Genomic DNA, 17081 nt, shown 5'->3' with positions numbered 1-17081 from the left:
ACACTGAGCATCTTCTGTGGGTCGGGAACACTTCGTGATCCGTGTGGGGCGCCTCTCCCATGCAGACACAGGGCACCTCACACAAGGTCATCCTCCCCCCCGCCCCACTGCCCCCACTAAGTGTACCAAGCTGCTGGCAGGACCTTGTCCATAACCACCTCCTCTCTTGTTACAGACCATTCCACCCTTCCCACGATGCCGGCTCAGTCCCTACAACTCACAGGGGATGTTAAGGCAAATAGGTGTGGCAGAGCTCCACTTTGGAGTCACCTGAGTTTAATCCCAACTCTGCATTGTCCAGCTAGTGACTATCTGTGGCTCAGTCTCCTCATCCATGAATGGGGACACTAACAGTCCCTGCCTCTTAGGGCTGTCCTGTCATTCGGACAAAGTAATGCAGATAAGGAGCAGTGCTCAGTGCCTATGATGCTTACTGAATGCCCAGGAAGCCAAAGCATCTGGGCAGGTATCGGACAAGCTGGCCCACGGCTGGGCAGCAGCGCCCTTCCCACTCTGGCCAGTGTACTGTATACACTGGATGCTTCTGGGTGGTTGAAAAAGAGTTTGTGATCTTCTGTCAAATCCAGTTCTTCCCAGAGTCAGCTCCACCACCACAATGAAGTGGGAAGACACAGGGAGGAAGTTTCCCCTTGTGGGTAGTAGGTACATTAGACAGGAACATTCTGCATGACCTGCCCTTGTGGGCCATAGCCTTTCCAACGTCCTCGAGGAGTTCCCTGGGCCAGCAGAGACCAACAAAAACAAGCTGTGTGTAAATAATCAGGGCCCTAAGGTCACTGACTTTACCTCATGGGCTTGCGGGTGGGGGTGGGGGTGGGTGCGAGCAGACTTTATGGAGACCTGGGGCCCAAGAGAAGAGCAGGGGTTTGACACCCTGTATTATTGACAATGCTCCCAAACTGGAAACACACTGTCCCTCGACTGGAAAACAGACACAGAGAGGTGTATTCTTACAACCGCCCACATGACAATGAAAACACACACACACGCAGAAGGATGGATTTCACAGACGTTATGTTGATCCCCAGAAGCAAGACCCATGGTTGTTCGATCCCGTTGGCGAGACCATCTGTACCAGCAGAGGCGTCTGTGACTCACACTATGGTGACAGGAGTCAGGGACGTGGCTGGGGGAGGGGGGTCGCTAGTGCCTGGAGGGAGATTGTGAGGGAACTTTCTGAAGCGATGGAAAGATTCTGCAGCTTGACCTGGGTTGTGTTTACATAGGCGTACGGGTATGTAAAAATTCCATCAAGCTGCACACTGAAGACTTACGCACTTTTCTGCGTGTTACGCCTCAATAAAAGTTAACCATGATACCTAATAATAACGATGACAGCTGGGTTCTAGGCTGCGTCTCCTTACACCCTAATCCCGCCGCCTGTAATTACCTGTTCACGTGACCACGAAGGCGATTCCCACCGCCTTATAATTACGGGTCCACGTGACCACCAAGGCAGTGCCACCGCCTGGTCATTACCAAGGCACCGGGAACAGGGTTTCTGCAAAGGGCTGGAACTGGGAACCCGAGGCTTGCCGGGAAGGAGCCCCGGGCGGGCACTCAGCACCGGCCTTAGTCGGTCATGCGCTACCGCCGTGTCCGCTGCGTGTCCCGGGCGGAGGGCACGGCCCGGCGCCGCCCAGGTAGAGGTGCGGACGTGACTTCGGCCCCAAGGCGACAGCGGCTCCCCACCCCGCCTCCCCCCACGTCCTGCCGCGCTCCTCGCCGCGGAGAAGCCAGCCAATCCGCAGCCGGCCCGGCCGGGGGTCACTGCATTAAGGGCTTCCGTCACCTAAGCTGACCACGCACCACCAATGGGCGAGCCGCCCTGAGGCCGCCAATGAGCAGCAGCCTTACGTCCTGCGCCGGCTCTGGGTTCCTTCGCAGCGTTTCCGCAGTGAACGCTCCACTCCGAATGCCGGTTGGCTCCCTGCCAGCCAATCATCGGGGCGCCCCAGGCCCGGCAGCCAATGGCAGCCCGCCTTCCCGCGCCGGGCCGCGGCGGGTGGCGCTGAGCTCCCGCAGCCCGCGGGAGGCGGGGGCGGATTGGCGCAGGCGGCGTCCAATGGGCGGCGCGCGCGAGGAGCGGGGCCAATGAGCGCGCCGGGGGCGGTGCGGGCGCGGCGGCGGGCGGCTGCAAGGAGCGGCCGGTGGTGGCGGCGGTGGCGGCGGCGGCCGGTGGCGGCGGCGGCCATGGCGGAGGCGGAGGCCATGGCGGCGGCGGAGGCCGGGGGTGACGACGCCCGCTGCGTGCGGCTGAGCGCCGAGCGGGCCCAGGCGCTGCTGGCCGACGTGGACACGCTGCTGTTCGACTGCGACGGCGTGCTGTGGCGCGGCGAGACGGCCGTGCCCGGCGCGCCCGAGGCCCTGTCGGCGCTGCGGGCCCGCGGCAAGCGCCTCGGCTTCATCACCAACAACAGCAGCAAGACCCGCGAGGCCTACGCCGAGAAGCTGCGGCGCCTGGGCTTCGGCGGCCCCGCGGGGCCCGGCGCCGGCCTCGAGGTCTTCGGCACGGCCTACTGCACCGCGCTCTACCTACGCCAGCGCCTGGCGGGCGCGCCGGCCCCCAAGGCCTACGTGCTGGGCAGCGAAGCCCTGGCCACCGAGCTGGAGGCCGTGGGCGTCGCCAGCGTGGGCGTGGGGCCCGAGCCGCTGCTGGGCGACAGCCCCGGCGCCTGGCTGGACGCGCCGCTTGATCCCGACGTGCGCGCCGTCGTGGTGGGCTTTGACCCGCACTTCAGCTACATGAAGCTCACCAAGGCGGTGCGCTACCTGCAGCAGCCCGGCTGCTTGCTCGTGGGCACCAACATGGACAACCGGCTCCCGCTCGAGAACGGCCGCTTCATCGCGGGTCCGTGCGGCCCGGGGACGGGGGGGTGGGGGCGGGCCGCGGGCCCCTCCTGTCCTCTGACCCCGGGTGCTCTCCCCCCCTCCCTCCCTCCCCTACCTCTCCGCCCCGCAGGTACCGGCTGTCTGGTCCGAGCCGTGGAGATGGCCACCCAGCGCCAGGCCGACATCATAGGGAAGCCCAGCCGCTTCATATTCGACTGCGTGTCCCAGGAATACGGCATCAACCCGGAGCGCACCGTCATGGTGGGAGACCGCCTGGACACGGACATCCTCCTGGGCGTCACCTGTGGCCTGAAGACCATCCTGACCCTCACCGGCGTTTCCACTCTAGGGGATGTGAAGAGTAATCAGGAAAGTGACTGCATGTCTAAGAAGAAAATGGTCCCTGACTTCTATGTTGACAGCATAGCTGACCTTTTGCCTGCCCTTCAAGGTTAAAGATTTAGTGTCTTTAATCTCCAGAATAAAACGAATTGAAAACCACTTACCCAAATTAATAGGTGGGGCTTAAGCATCTGCTCAGCTAGGTGGCTTCAAAGAGCATGCGTGGAGTCAAGTAAAGGCACTAGTTGTTAACCTTGTAAGTAAACGTGTGGGGGGTGATATTGTTTACAGATGCTTCTATTTGAAGATGCACTTTTGAACCTGGAGGGCATTTGTGGGGCCCTGGGCATTGGGTGCCATTGACAAGGACAGGCTTAGCGTCTGTCCAGGATTCTGGTAACCTCAGGGTGGTTACCCAGCCTGCTGATGGGACCGAGGGAGGTCTAGGGATGTTAGATGTTTTATTGAAGATTTCATTCAGGGATCGGGCCCCCCTTACAGGCCAAAGGGGAAGACGGTCTGATGATTTTGACTGTTGTGAGAAACTTGTACAAACAGACCCAGGGCCCGTTGGTGCGGTCATCTGCAGGTGAGCCTGCTGTAGCATCCCAGCCCCTCACCTGCAGGGTGGGAGTGGAGGACAACGCTGCTCCCAAGTGCTGTCTCCCTGTCCTTGGGGTGCACACCTTGGGTGTGGGGTGTCACCACCAGCACCCCACACTTAACGTAAAAACCACTCTGATGTCACAGTCAAGTGTCTGTTCCGTTTCAGATACCCAGGGCTGCCACACCTCATATGCGGTCACGGAGTTGTGTAAACTCAGTCCAGCTAAGCCTCAGCTTTCTCAAATGTGCATTTAAATCCAGCTGATTTGGACTGAGCATATTCTTAGCTGAGCGGCCAAGAGGGTGTGGATGCCTTTGCTGAACTCTGGGCAGCTGTGCAGAGAGCTCAGAGTAGCGTTGGTACCAAAAATTATTTTTTTAAACTTTTGAACAACTTTGTCAAACGGTGGAATTGAATCTTAAGTGTGTTAATTAATAGCTGTGCTCTGTCTCGTAGGGAAAATCCCACTGAAGAAGTCTGCGTGCCCCACAGCCAGCAGCACGGCTAAAGGCATGTGCTGGCCAAGGAATGCCTGTCGCCCTGGGCGCCCTCTGGGTGGGGGAGGAAAGAGGAGTCCCCAAGAACAGGAAATCCTTTTACAAAACATCCAGTCTCTTCCTGTTTTCCTCCCGTACTCTCAGTTGGGGCGGGAGTTAGATGCCAGTGGCCCTTGAGGCCACTTCTGTTGGCTCTGGAGCTCCTTGTCGGAGGCCAGCAGGAAAACTGGCAGGGCCCACCTGCTAGCCGAGAGTTCTTGGCAAAGGGTCCCGGCCTTTTCTTCCTATTTCCTAAGTTGCTGACCTGATAAGCAGACCGTCCAGCCGCACTTGTAGGGTAGGGCCTGGGAAGCTGTTCCTTTTGGCAGACTCCTTCCCAGCGCCTCACTCTGTACCCAGTGCCCACGAGCCTCTCTCCTAGCCCCAGGGCGACTCCTTCCCTCCTTCTCAAAGTTCTCATAGCAATAAACGGTGTCCTGAACCCGCAGCTCTTCCGAGGCCCGGGGTGTCTGGGGTCTGGACTCTGCTGTGGGGCAACGCGAGGGCAGCCAGCGCCTGTGAGGTTGGTGGTGCTGACGTTGGCTCTGCGAGGTCGGCTCAAGGTGGGTCTGGATATTGAGCAGGCCTGTCAGGGCGTTGTCACCCACACCAGGAGCACGCAGCAGGTGCGGCAAGCAGCAACACCTCTCCTGCTGGGCAGCAACCCGGGAGCCCACATGCACCCCATCTCTGCCCCCCGTTGCACTGTGTGAACCAAAATGCATATTAAAGTCTCAAATCCGCGCTGACTCTGGCATTCTTTGCCCCTGTTTTGATAGCAGCCTTTGCTCAGACGCTACATCCGCCTAGCATCCGGGGGCGGGGGGCGGGGGGGGCGTCTGAGAAGGAAGCGGTCTGGGATTCGTTCTAGAGCTGGGATGCTGACCACCACGATGCCACCACATCCCAGGCCTGTCACACACAGGGCTGGGTTCCGAAGAATCAGCAAGACAGTGGCACAAAGAGCAAGAACAGGAGAGGGCCACAGGGTGAAGGGGGTGCAGAACATGCACGTCCTGCGAGCTGCCAGTGCCAGAGGGAGCCCTGACTCAAAACCCACAGCATCAAGAAGTCAGAGGTGCAAGCTGGGAGCGGAGGCGGCCATCCTGGGCAGGGCAGGGGCCGGCTGACCTGACTGACCGTCCGGGGGCGTGTGAACGTTCCAGTCAGCTGCCAGGAAGCCGTCCTGCTCTCAGTCCTGCGTGCCGCAGACTGCCCATCAGCCCATCCCGTCTGAGGGGCTGGCAAGTGGCTGGGGGTACAGGGGACAGAAGGACAAAGGCAGCGTGCACCCCCATACCAGTCATTCAGGAAACGCGTTTATTGATGGGCTGCCAGGCGCTGAGCTCTGGGACTCCAGAAATAGCTTGACACTGGAACAAGCCTCTTGAGGAAAATGAAGTCTGTCCCCAAACAGACTCTGAAGTCATCCTGCCCGGGCCTGGGCTGCCTTCCGTGCCGATCCGTGGGACTTGATTTCCTTGACAGCCGTGCTCTTCACCCTTTCGGGCCCCCCCACTCCCTGGTCTGCACAGGCTGGGTGTCGGGAGAGCCAGGCACCGTGACAGGCACCCCCCCACCCAAAGCGGGGGGGGGGGGGGCTGTCCTGGCTCCGGCCCTGATATCAGGTGGCTGGGCTGGTGGGAAGCAGTGGGGTCAGGAGAGGAGGGGGCCGGGATGGTTGTTTGGCTCATCACAGGTGTACTAAGGTTTCCCTAGCTGACTCCAAGGGGCGGCAGACAATCCGCACATTGTCACCAGGGCTGCAGCATGGAGCAGAGGCACTGCTGTGAGGACAGCCCCGGGCCTGGGCCTGGGCCTGTCCAGGTGAGTGCCTCCAACCACCCAGCGCCCCCTCCTAGGACAGACACCCAGGGCATGCCCTGCGCAGGGGAGGGGAGTGCAGGGCCCACCTCGCACACCTCAGCCCCTGCCTTCCTGAGCCAGCCTGCTCTCTGTCCTCTGCTTTAGGCCCCCCAGACTGCAGCGTGCCCCCAGGTGAAGGCCAAGCCCGGCCCTGGGGGTTGCAGAGCCCCTGGCCTGCTGCTGCTGCTGGCACTGGCCACTGCTGGGGCCATGGCTGGCGGGCTTCTTGGCTTCACTCACAGTCCCCCCAAGGTGAGCTCCTCCTGGGGACCTGGCCAGGGCCACAGACAGTGGGAAGGGGAAGGAAAGGCCAGCACCTCCCAGCCCTCCAGTGAAGCCAGGGCTCAGAGCAGTGGCAGGAGGACCAGAGGGGGGTGGGGGTGGGGGTCGGAAACCTCGCAGAACTGGGGGGGGTGTCGGGGGCTGCCCCAGCCTGCCCAGCTGAGCTCTAGCTCCCCGATCTCAGCCTCTGCTGCAGATGCTCCGTCTGACCCTCCCAAGCCCCGGGGCATCCCGATCCAACCAAACTGCCCAGGTGGATGCGGCCCGGAACGTGGCAACCATCTGGGTGACCTCGGCTCAGAGCAACCGCAGCTGGGCAGTGCTGTTCGATGGGCAGAGTGTGAGTGGGCTGGGGGTGTGGCCAGCACCCGTGGATGTTGGGGTGGCCCTGCCTCACCCGCCTGCCTCCCCAGGGCTGCGTCTGTTACCGGCCCTCGGAACACCCAGCCTGCTTCCTCCGCCTGATGGAGCCCCGAGATCGCGAGACCCTGCAGCTGCTGGTGAACATGTCCAGGGTAAGCAGCCCCATGCGGCCAGGCTCCCCGGGCCAGGGGACAGACAAAGGGTCCTGTGTACGGCCCAGGCCTGGGGCAGCTGCAGCTCTGGTTTCAAGGAACAGAAGGCCTGTCTTCCCTTGACCGAGGCTGCTGACAAGAGCAGAGGGTGGTGCTGGCAGCGGGCCAGCATGTCCAGGGACGCACAGGCCCTGCCCCAACCCAGGCAGTGCCAGTGCCCCTGCGGCATGGCCCACCAGAGCCTTCTGTGCAGGGCCAAGGGCCCCCCGGCCCCAACCAGGACACCCACTCTGCCCAGCAGCTGCTGGCAGTGCTGGGAGGCCGTGAGGTGGACCCTGCCCAGGTGGGGGATTCCGTGCGGCACCTCTGCACGAAGACACCCATTTACTGGGCCCGTCGAGCACAGGGTAAGTTGGGGTGGTGTCATGAGGCCTGGGCTCCTGCAGAACAGTCTGGGGAGAAGGGGGAGGAACCCTCTGGGTTTCACGGAGGCCCCTTCCCCCAGGGCCCCAGAGGCAGCGGCTGATCTACCTATGCATCGACATCTGCTTCCCTAGCAACATCTGCGTGTCAGTCTGCTTTTATTACCTCCCAGACTAAGTTCAAAGCCTGGCCAGTCCCCCAGGCCAGCCCCGTCACCAGTCACAGAGGGTGGCTGCCGGCAGAAGCTAATAAACCCTCCACCTGGCCGTAACGGTGTTCTCTGTGGCCTCGGGACACAAAATGGGTAGAGTCGGGGTGGGGGGGGGAGCACTGGCTTGGGGCTGGGCACCAACCTGGAACCTCCAGGCCCTGTGGATCTGGAATTTCCGGAACAAGTGAAGGTTAGCTCAAGTAGGCTTCTGAGCCTTGTCACATCCACATAAGCAACTGGGAGCTGAGAGAATCCCAGGGCATACTGGCCTGGCCAGTCTAAGCCGGCCGAGGGGGCCAGGGTAGGCCAGGCAGGTCCAGCTGGCCAGGCTGGTAGAGGCTAGCCCGTGGAGGTTCACTCTGACCTGGGCAGCTGGGCAGAACAAGTCCGCAGGTGCTCCCTGGACAGCCACCTGAAATCCCAGGGGGGCACGGGCTAGCCCAGCACACTGTCATTGAAGGCCAAGCAGACGACAGCTTTCTGGTGGCCGCCATACTCTCTCTTGATCTCTCCCGTCTCCACACACCAGAGCCGGGCCAGGTTGTCAGAGGAAGCTGCAGGGAGGGGTAGAGGCAGCAGCTCAAGAATGCAGCCCCAGGCCGGGCCCCACCAGAGGCTGGTTCCCAGGCAGCAGGAGTGCAGGTGGCTGCGGCAGGGACCGGGCTGGCAGCGCGGGGCGGTGGCGGCGGGGGGGGGAGGGTGCTCACCGGTGACGATGTACTGCGAGTCTCCCGAGAAGGCACAGCCCCACATCCAGCCGCGGGAGGACTCTCCCGGGTTGCTGCTCTTGATGCTGAGCTCTGTCATCAGGGAGAAGTTGGATGTCCTCCAAATCTTGCACGTCTGGTCGGCCGAGCAGGTGGCGAGAAGCCTAGGGGTGGGCGTGAGTGCGGTGGGGGTGTCGTCAGCAGCCATGCCCACAAGGCACCCCTTTGCCACATGAGGGGTCCGGCCCCCTGACCCCATACGCACGTAGAGTCGGGGCTGAAGCGGCACTGCAAGGCGTAGCGGGTGTGCGCCGGGATCTTGGTCTTGGGGATAAGCTGTGTCACCTCGTCACCAATGCCCCCCGTCAGGTTCCAGACGTAGCAATTTCCCTGCGATTGGAGGGGAGTCATGGGACACCTGAGCCTTTGGTCTGACATGCGGGGAAGAAGGCCCTGGTGGCCAGACCCGGATCCAGAGGCGGCCATCCCACACGGGGATGCACACCGGGATCTGGGGGCCGGGGACATGTGACAGGCACAGCGGGTCCGGGCTGCGGGGAGCACCAGGCAGGCTGAGAGCAGGAGGCCTTCATGCAGAACGCTGCCGGTCAGTGGGAGCATGCAGAACAAGATGGGGGCAGGGCACGTCAGCGGGACCGGCGGAGGGCAGTGTGGGGACGCCACGGGACCAGTGATTCGTTGAGAGGTAAGGGACGTTGAAGGGGAGAAAATGAGGCCGGGCAGGAGAGCGGGGCCACCCCGCAGTGTCCTGAGGCCAAGGCGAGGAGCCAGGGCACCACGGGGTTTGTGCAGGGAATGGTGGGGTCGGGCTGGCGCCGTGGAAGGCTGTGCTGGTGGCTGAGGGAGGATGGTGTGGGGGCAGAGGGTGTCAGTGAGGGGGGGGCAGTCATGGGAAGACTACAGCCGCTGTGTGGGGAGAGGAGGCAAACTTGGGCCCGGAGGAGCCAGGGAGAAGAAGGAAGTCGACACTTGAGAAGTTCTGGAGGTGGGAGTGATGCTCGCTGACTGAGCTATGGCAGTAGTGAGAGGGGGCGTCAGGAGCAACACCCCGCTTTCTGGCTTTGCTGGCTGGGGTGGAGCTGGAGCCCAGGATGAGGAAGCAGGCCCAGGGGGGAGGGGAAGGGGGGAGTCTGAGGAGCATCTGGGGAAAAGCCACGTGCAGGGAATCAGGAAGATCAGGGACCGGGTGCTGAGCTGGCCTCCCCCCGTGCGCTCACACCCCGGACTCACGGTGCTGTTGACGGCCGCCATGTAGCTGGCATCAGGGTCAATGTGGGCCGACGTGATGGAGACCTCAGGCTCAGGTATCAGCTGCTCGTTGTGGTCAGTTTTCAAGTCCCAGATGTGGATGGCGCCGCTCTGGTCACCCACAATGAGCTCCGCCTGGGGTGCAGGGGAGGTGAGAGAGGGCGGGTTCCCTGCCCTCCAAAGCCCCACGGTGCCCGGCCCTGTGAATGCCCCTCACCTGGTTGGGGTGCAGGCACACACAGTTAATGGGTGCATTCACCTGGAAGATGCGCTGGCACTGCAGGTTCCGGGACCTTTGGGGTGGGCACATACACTCTACTGGGCGCTGCTGGCGCCCCCACACGCTCTTTCCCCTGCTGATAGCAGCGGCCTTACAGCAGACACGAGGGAGACTCGGCCCCCCTTCAGGGGCAGCCCCTCGCCCCGGGTGGGACTCACTCTGATGCCATTCACTCTCCATAGCTCCCTGTGGTATCAGGCTGAAGCTGGGCTCCTCCGTGTGTGGCTTCACCCCTGCCCTATCCTGCTTTCGTCACTGCCCTCAATAAATCACCCGCACAGAAAACCCCGTCTCAGCCTCTGCTTGGAGGGCCCTGGCCTGAGACAGTCCCGGCCTGGCCCCCCACCCCCACACACCCGGCCACAGGCCCCTCCTGCCCAGTGCCCCACACCTGAGGTCCCAGATCCGGGCCGTGCAGTCCTCCCCACCCGTGTACATCCAGCGGCCGTCCTCATGGAAGCCCACGGACGCGATGTTCTTGTTGACCCCATCGTAGCTGATGATGGGGTTGGGGTTGTTGGAGCTGAGATCATACATACGAATGTGCTGGTAACCTAGGGGCACAGGCTAAACTGAAGGGTGGCTGTGCCCAGGCGGGCCCACCAGAGATCAGGGGTTGGGTCGAGGGTACAGGTACCTGCAGCAGCGATCATGCTGCGGTCAGGCGTGATCTCCAGTGCGTTCACCTGCTAGGTCTGTTAAGGAGGAGGATGAACAGAGCACTCGAGGCCCCCACCATCTGGCTCGGCTGCTGCATCCTTTCCAGCCCAGGAATCCCTTCCTTTGCCCAGGCTGTTACCCACCCGGCATCCTTCCCAGTACCACCCTCCCCACCTCCCCACCAGAGGATACAGAGTCCTGATGCTGCACCGTGCGGGTGCAGATCCCACTGTGCGCCTGCCAGAACCGCACTGTGTGGTCATAGCCTGCAGTGGCCAAGATCACCGGGTCACTGCCCACCGTGCCGGGGGACGTGTTCATGGTGTGGAAGAAGGCTCGGGCCCGCACAGGACGCGACTTCTGAAAGGCAGTGGTCAAAGATCAGAGCATCTGCACAAGAGAGGAGTGTGCAGTATTTACGAAATACCCTCTAGGCCCATTCGGTGCTGAGAGATAGACATTATCATCCCCATTTTAGAGAGGTGGAAACTGAGGCTTAGAGGTTCAGGGGACGCATGACAACCTGAGGACAGCTCCGAGCTCCAAGGCGCGTGCTCCGTTCCTCGCCCCACGGACCGGGCCGGGACGCCCCCCACCCGCAGCCGGCGGGGGGCAGTCACGCCCGGGGCGCCTCTCTGCCGCAGGGGCGGGCCGCGCATGCGCAGGGCGGTGGAACGGCCGGAGAGGAGAGCCGACTGCAGCGGCTGCGCATGCGTACCAGGCCGGCGGCTAAGCCTGATGGGAGGGGGCGCTCTCTGCCCGGACCCTCCGGCTCCCCGGTGCTCCGCCGACAGCCCTGACTCCGTCCCACTGGGCCAGCTTCCCCCAAGCGCGCTCTCCCGGCCACCCAGCGGCCGCTTTCTGGCCCTCGTCCCGCGGCCACCGTACCTTACATGCAGCTCTGCGCTCCGCCGCGGCCCAGGACGGCGAGCGGAGCCAGAGCGAATCGATAGAGGCCGCGGCCGAGCGTAGAGTTATCGATGGGCCCTTAAGGCGACACCACGCGACTTACGCGGTGATGGTGGGGCGAGACCAATGTTCTGGGGCGGGTGGAGCCAGTAGAGGCCTCCGTGATGCCTGGCCGCAGCCTTCTCCCCACTCGGGCCCCGCACCCTTCAGACGGCTACCCATTTTCCAGGCTTGGTCCTGAGGCGGGGCCGCCCCAGTCCCTCTCCTCCGTCTCCTACCCCCCACCCCTGGCTAGGATGCCCACGTAAATTGGAGGACGCTCGCCCACTTAACATTTGAATTTCAGGTAAGCAACGATAATTAAAAAAAAAAAAAAAAAATTTTTTTTTTTTTGTATAAGTATATCCCATGAGATATACTTATCCTAAAAACTCACTCGTTGCCTATGGGGAATTCACACGTAACTGAGCGTTCTGTAGTTCTATTTGCTAGACATGGCAATCCTAGTCTGGGTCCTTTCAGTCCTCTTCAGCCCTGGCCTGCCCCGTTTGTCCGCCCACTCAGCCTCAGTGACCCCTCCAAAACTGGGGTCCCTCATGCCTCCGGTTCCATTCAGTGCTCCCACACTCCAGGCACTGTGGCCTCAGCTTCCCTGTGGTTTCTTCTTCCCGCCATGCTTCAAATGCAGCTACACACCTCCCTTCCTTCCTCTGGCTCCTTGACCAAGGCCACAAACCCCCAGGATGCCCCCAGGCCCTGGGTCCCAGGAACCTTCCGCACCTCTCTTTTTCCTTCCCCTCAGCCCCAGCCTCCCCCTCCAGCAGGCCCTCTGCGCGGTTCTCAACACCTTTCTGACTCCTGCGTCCTCACTTCTCACTCACCCCTCAGCCCACTGTCATCTTGTGCCCCCAGCGCTCCAGTGAAAATATCACAAGGTCACTGATGGTCTCACACTGACAAACCCGATGCATGCTTGTCCTTCTGCGTCTTGACACATCTGCACGGTGCTTGACAGCGCTGCTCCTGGAAGCTCCCCTTGCCCCTCAGCTTCCTGTCAGTCTTTCTCTGCCTTCGCCTAGAGGCTGATCCCCTCCACAGTTCTGGTCTCTGCGGGCCACTCACCCTGAGGGGCTTGTCCGTGCTCCGGGACTTCCAGTGCCACCCCTGTTCGGGGGCCTTGCACCCTGTCTCCAGCTCAGATCTGCCTCCCTGGTAGACTTGTCCCTTGAACTCCCCACACACAGCTCCACGTCCCGTGGCCGAAACAGTCCGTTATGGACCTCCCCCAAACAGCTTCCCCTTCTGTGTGCCAGAGGCATCCATCACCCCCTCTGCCAGAGCGACCTCCTACCCTGCCTCCCTACCCCCACTCTTGCCCCCATCCAGGCTGCCCTTCACATTGCAGAGTGGTCTTTTATTTTTTTTTTTTTTTAAGATTTTATTTATTTAAGAGAGAGACACAGCGAGAGTGAGAACACAAGCAGGGGGGAGTGGGAGAGGGAGAAGCAGGCTTCCCGCCGAGCAGGGAGCCCGATGCGGGGCTCGATCCCAGGACCCTGGGATCATGACCTGAGCCGAAGGCAGATGCATAACGACTGAGCCACCCAGGCGCCCCCAGAGTGGTCTTTTAAAAACCTAGAAGCCCTCACGGGTCCCCCTTCCCTGCCAGGCCCCTGGCCCCCTGCTGACCTTGCAGCGTTCTCATCTCTCCACGGGCTCCATCCTGCCAGAGTGGGCAACAGCCTTGGGATTCGACCGACGCCACACACTCCCTCCTGAGCCGTTGCCCTTGCCCCACCGAGGATGCGTTCCCCAACACCTCTTTACATGCCGAACTCAGGGTGGTCAGCACCTTTGGAGCATTTTGAGGGCTTATTCTGTGGGAAGCATTATGCTGCTGTTTTTGTTTTAATCGAGGTAAAATCCACACACTATGAAATCAACCATTTTTTAAGGTGTTTTTTTTTTAAGTGCTCTGTGCACCCAATGTGGGGCTTGAACTCATAACCCTGAGATCAAGAGTCACATGCTCTTCCAACTGAGCCAGCCAGGAGCCCCTGAAATGCACCATTTTTTAAGTGAACAAGTCAGTGGCACTTAATACATTCACAGTTCCGGACAATCACTACCTCTGTCTAGTTCCAGAACATGTTCGTCACCCCAAAGGAAAACCTCTGTGTAGTCTCTCCCATTACCTCTCCCCCCTCAACCTCCCAGCCCCTGGCAAACACCAATCTACTTACTGTCTCTATGGATTTGCCTGTTCTGGATATTGCATATAAATGGAATCCTACAGTACATGGCCTTTCTCCCTGGCTTCTCTCGCTGAGCATCGTGTTTTCAAGGTTCATCCAGGTGGTAGCAGGTGTCAGAGCTTCATTCCTTTTTATAGCTGAATAATATTCCAGTGTGTGGCTGGACCACATTTTGTTTACCCACTCACCTGCTGATGGATGCTTGACTTGTTTTCACTTTTTGGCTATTAGGAATTATACTGCTGTGAAGGTTCTCACACAAGTGTCGTTCGGAGTACATGTTCTCATGTCTGTGTATACTAGGAGTGGAATTGCTGGGTCACATGGTAACTGTCTAACTTCTTGAGGAACCGCCAGACCGTGCTGAACGTTTTCCTGCATTATGCATCAGGTCTTCTTACTGGCTCTGCCAAGGAGAAACCACCCTCATTTTGGAGACAAGAAAACTGAGGCTCAGAGGTGTCGAGTCATATGTTCCAGGGCACACAGCTGGAACAAAACAGAACCTATCGTGCCGGCTCTAGGACTTCTTGAGCCCTCCTAGGCCATTGCCTTCAGCTAACAGAGTGAATCCAGCTCCCCGCTGACCTTGCCCCTTCTGGGCATCCCCGACACCTTGTATGTCCTTCTCATCCTCCTCTCTGAGTGCTGGAGCTCTGCCGGGCTCAGAGGCAGCTCTGGGAGGGCCAGATGAATATGTGGAGTCGCAATGCTGAGAGAGTAAGAGCTCTGTGCACCCCAGCACCTGAAGGACATCCAAAGCAGTGTGAAGCCATCAAGGAGCCTGAGGGCAGGAGAGAGGGGTGGGGCTAAGGGAAGGCTGGAGGATGCCACGTGTCTGTGGGTCCCACCTTCATCTCAGAGGCCAGGCCCTGGGCTGTTGGCCTTTCCTGTGGGGCTCTGGATAGAGCCTGGGGACCGCATATGTCCTATGCCTAGTGCTAATGGACAGACCGGGTGGGGCTCCCCACCCAGCCTGAGCTGCCCCAGCATCTATCTCTGCTGGGCAGGAAGAGGGGCCAGGACGCACGGTTGTCAATCCCCTTTTAGGGACCAAGCACCAGCTGAGCGCTTTACCAAGGTGGCGTGCGTGAGAATGATGGTAACCGTGGCAGCTGAATGCTGTGTGCCCCCTGCAGCCCGTGCAGGGGTGCATTCTGTCATCCCCATTTCATACATAAGGGGCTGGGCATCAGGGCTCTGGGGGGCTGGGAGGGGCACCAGGGGCAGCCCCAGCTGCTGGGCAGGAGCAGGGGCTGTGCAGGCCCCCAGCGGAGATGGCCATGCAACTGGGAAGGGGGCCAGCCTGGGCTGCAGTGAAGCAGCCGCCAGCCCTACTCCAGCCAAGCTCAGCAGCTCTGCTGGCTCAGCAGCCCCTCCTCCCGGGATCCTAAGAGGCCTGGCTTCCTGGAGGGCTGCCCAAGTCCCACGCCTCTGCATCTTCATCCCCCAGCCCGAGCGGCTGGCCTGCCATGCCAGCCCCCCTCCTCAGGCTGGGGGGACCGCAGGCAAACGCACATCTCTGTTTTCACGTGGACCCTCCCATCATCCCTGGGCTGTGGGCAGAGCTGCTGCCCCATTTTACAGATGAGGCAGCTGAGTGTCAGGGCTTGTCCAAAGTTGCTGGGCTGGCTGGTAGCAGATCTAGGACCTCTTGAGCATTCCTAGGCCATTACCTTCATCTAACAGAGCGAATCCAGCAGAATGTGTACAGCTCTCTTCCCAGGTCCGTGTTCCTAAAGATGGACTCCACAGAAGGTACCCCCTTGTAGGTCTGGGGAGTGACTATGGGGTACCTGTTTGTGGGGTATAGACAGAGCTGGAGGTGGGGCGGCTGCAGGTGGGGCCAGTTCATTACCCAGAGGAATTAGAGAATTCTAATTTGGAACTTGGCCTTTCATTCAGGACATGATGAAGGTATTTTTGTGCAGGTAGGAGGATAGGACATATTTTATTTAATGAGTTATTAGCATGGTTTATGACATTTAAATATCTCAACATTTGGTGTGTGGGCCTCTGTTTTGTACCCTTGCCCCAGGCCCTGCAAATGTTAGGCTCAGGCCAGAGTAGTTTCCCTTAGTCAGCAAAAACATAAAAATAATGGTCAGGACGATAACTATCTTTTCGTTTGTATCCTTTGTAATGCTTCTTGTGTGCCAGGCACACTGCTAGGCTCTGCAGATACGAAGATGAGTAAAATATAGCCCCTCCAGGTACAGAGAGCCAAGAATATCACCATACCCACAGAGCTGGGCACTTACTAAGCTCTACAGGAAGGTGCTTTATGGATACCATCACAAGTAATCCTCGAACAACTTACGGAAACCTCTCATTCTCACCCCCATTTTACAGAAGGGAAACCAAGGCTCAGAAAGACAAAGGGACCAGAAGAACAAACCCAGTAAGAGGCAGAACTGGGACAAATGCTGAGGCGAGTGTGGGTTCAAAGCTCAGACTCATGACTTTGAGATTCTAGGACCTTAGGCCGGTCACTTGGCTTCTCTGAGCCTCAGTTTCTTCATCTGTAAAATGGGCACAGTAAATCTATGAAGTGACCAGCATGGTGCCTGAGCCAGCAGATGCCCAGGAAGTGGTCACGATAAAGGATGGGAGGGAAGGACCTTTGTGTTTAGGGACCCCACACCACCCCCTAGGAGCCCAGCATGTGTTGGGAGACCTAAGCTTGCTACCTAAACTCCAAGGAAGACCCTATAGTGGGGACTGATTAGCTGCGTGGATCAGGGGATCCTAGTGCCTGCTGCTTCCCCCCCCCGCCCCAACCTGGCCACCTTCCTCCTGGACCTGCTTGATGGTCTGGCTGTAGAAAGAGAGGTGTCAGGCCATCATATGTGCAGACCCCTCCAAAAGCTCTTGACAGCCTTGCCCTGGTGAGGTGATGATCTGCCCCTCCCTGCAAATGAGGAAAGTGAGCCTGAGCCAGGACTCAGACCCCAACCCATCTGTCTGTAGAATACTGCAGCCACGACAAGGGTGAAGGCCCGAGGCCCAGGAGGTCAGAGGGGTGAGACCTCTGTGCATGTGTATGTGTGTGTGTACACGCCCGTACCTGCGTGTGGCGCGGGCAGGGGAGCATGAGGGAGTGGGGACTGGTCAGAGTCTGTGGAGCAGGACTGTCCTGCCCTAGGACCCCCAGGGTCTGCGACTGGAGGCTGGAGGGTTAACAGACTTGGTGGGGGATCAGGGCAAGACTGTAACTCCATGGGTGCTGGGGATGGGGGGTTGCGCCCCTATGGGTGGTAGGCTTGTGGGGCTGCACCCCAGTGGGTGCTGGGGGGTGGCACTGGGGGTAGGGTTCAGGTTGAGGCTGGGGGGCAGGGAGCTGTTGCCCTGCATTGTTTATGGAGA

General features: G+C 60.1%; 3 protein-coding genes across 6 annotated transcripts; 2 read left to right on the top strand and 1 right to left on the bottom strand.

The window, feature by feature from the left end:
• Positions 1 to 2188: 2188 nt before the first annotated feature.
• PGP (phosphoglycolate phosphatase) lies at positions 2189 to 5087 on the top strand. Its single transcript, XM_035021987.1, has 2 exons — positions 2189 to 2872; positions 2984 to 5087. Exons 1-2 carry the CDS (start codon positions 2215 to 2217, stop codon positions 3307 to 3309), a joined length of 984 nt encoding a protein of 327 aa, XP_034877878.1. The 5' UTR covers positions 2189 to 2214; the 3' UTR covers positions 3310 to 5087.
• Positions 5088 to 6108: 1021 nt separating this feature from the next.
• Positions 6109 to 7963, top strand: BRICD5 (BRICHOS domain containing 5). The gene is made up of 6 exons (XM_035022464.1): positions 6109 to 6165; positions 6310 to 6456; positions 6671 to 6826; positions 6900 to 7001; positions 7255 to 7408; positions 7507 to 7963. Exons 1-6 carry the CDS (start codon positions 6109 to 6111, stop codon positions 7599 to 7601), a joined length of 711 nt encoding a protein of 236 aa, XP_034878355.1. The 3' UTR covers positions 7602 to 7963.
• Positions 7566 to 11466, bottom strand: MLST8 (MTOR associated protein, LST8 homolog). 4 transcript variants are annotated; one of them, XM_035021985.1, is made up of 9 exons: positions 11440 to 11466; positions 10744 to 10911; positions 10529 to 10580; positions 10283 to 10445; positions 9829 to 9904; positions 9594 to 9746; positions 8608 to 8732; positions 8343 to 8506; positions 7566 to 8189 (listed from the first exon to the last, which is right to left on the bottom strand). In XM_035021985.1, the coding sequence occupies exons 2-9, from the start codon at positions 10870 to 10872 to the stop codon at positions 8071 to 8073; spliced, it is 981 nt and encodes a 326-aa protein (XP_034877876.1). In that variant the 5' UTR covers positions 10873 to 10911; positions 11440 to 11466; the 3' UTR covers positions 7566 to 8070. The 4 variants fall into 4 exon arrangements, with proteins under 4 accessions (XP_034877876.1, XP_034877877.1, XP_034877875.1 ...); XM_035021986.1 differs by lacking the exon at positions 11440 to 11466 and adding an exon at positions 11075 to 11217 and having other exon boundaries at positions 10529 to 10577; XM_035021984.1 differs by lacking the exon at positions 11440 to 11466 and adding an exon at positions 11075 to 11216 and having other exon boundaries at positions 10744 to 10941.
• Between the last annotated feature and the right edge of the window lie 5615 nt (positions 11467 to 17081).

Source organism: Mirounga leonina, unplaced genomic scaffold, assembly GCF_011800145.1.
Source record: "Mirounga leonina isolate KUSES-001 unplaced genomic scaffold, KU_Mleo_1.0 Mir_175, whole genome shotgun sequence".
In the NCBI taxonomy this organism is placed as follows: domain Eukaryota; kingdom Metazoa; phylum Chordata; class Mammalia; order Carnivora; family Phocidae; genus Mirounga; species Mirounga leonina.
Note: the sequence above shows the minus strand (reverse complement) of the source record. Positions and strands in the feature narration are given on the sequence as shown.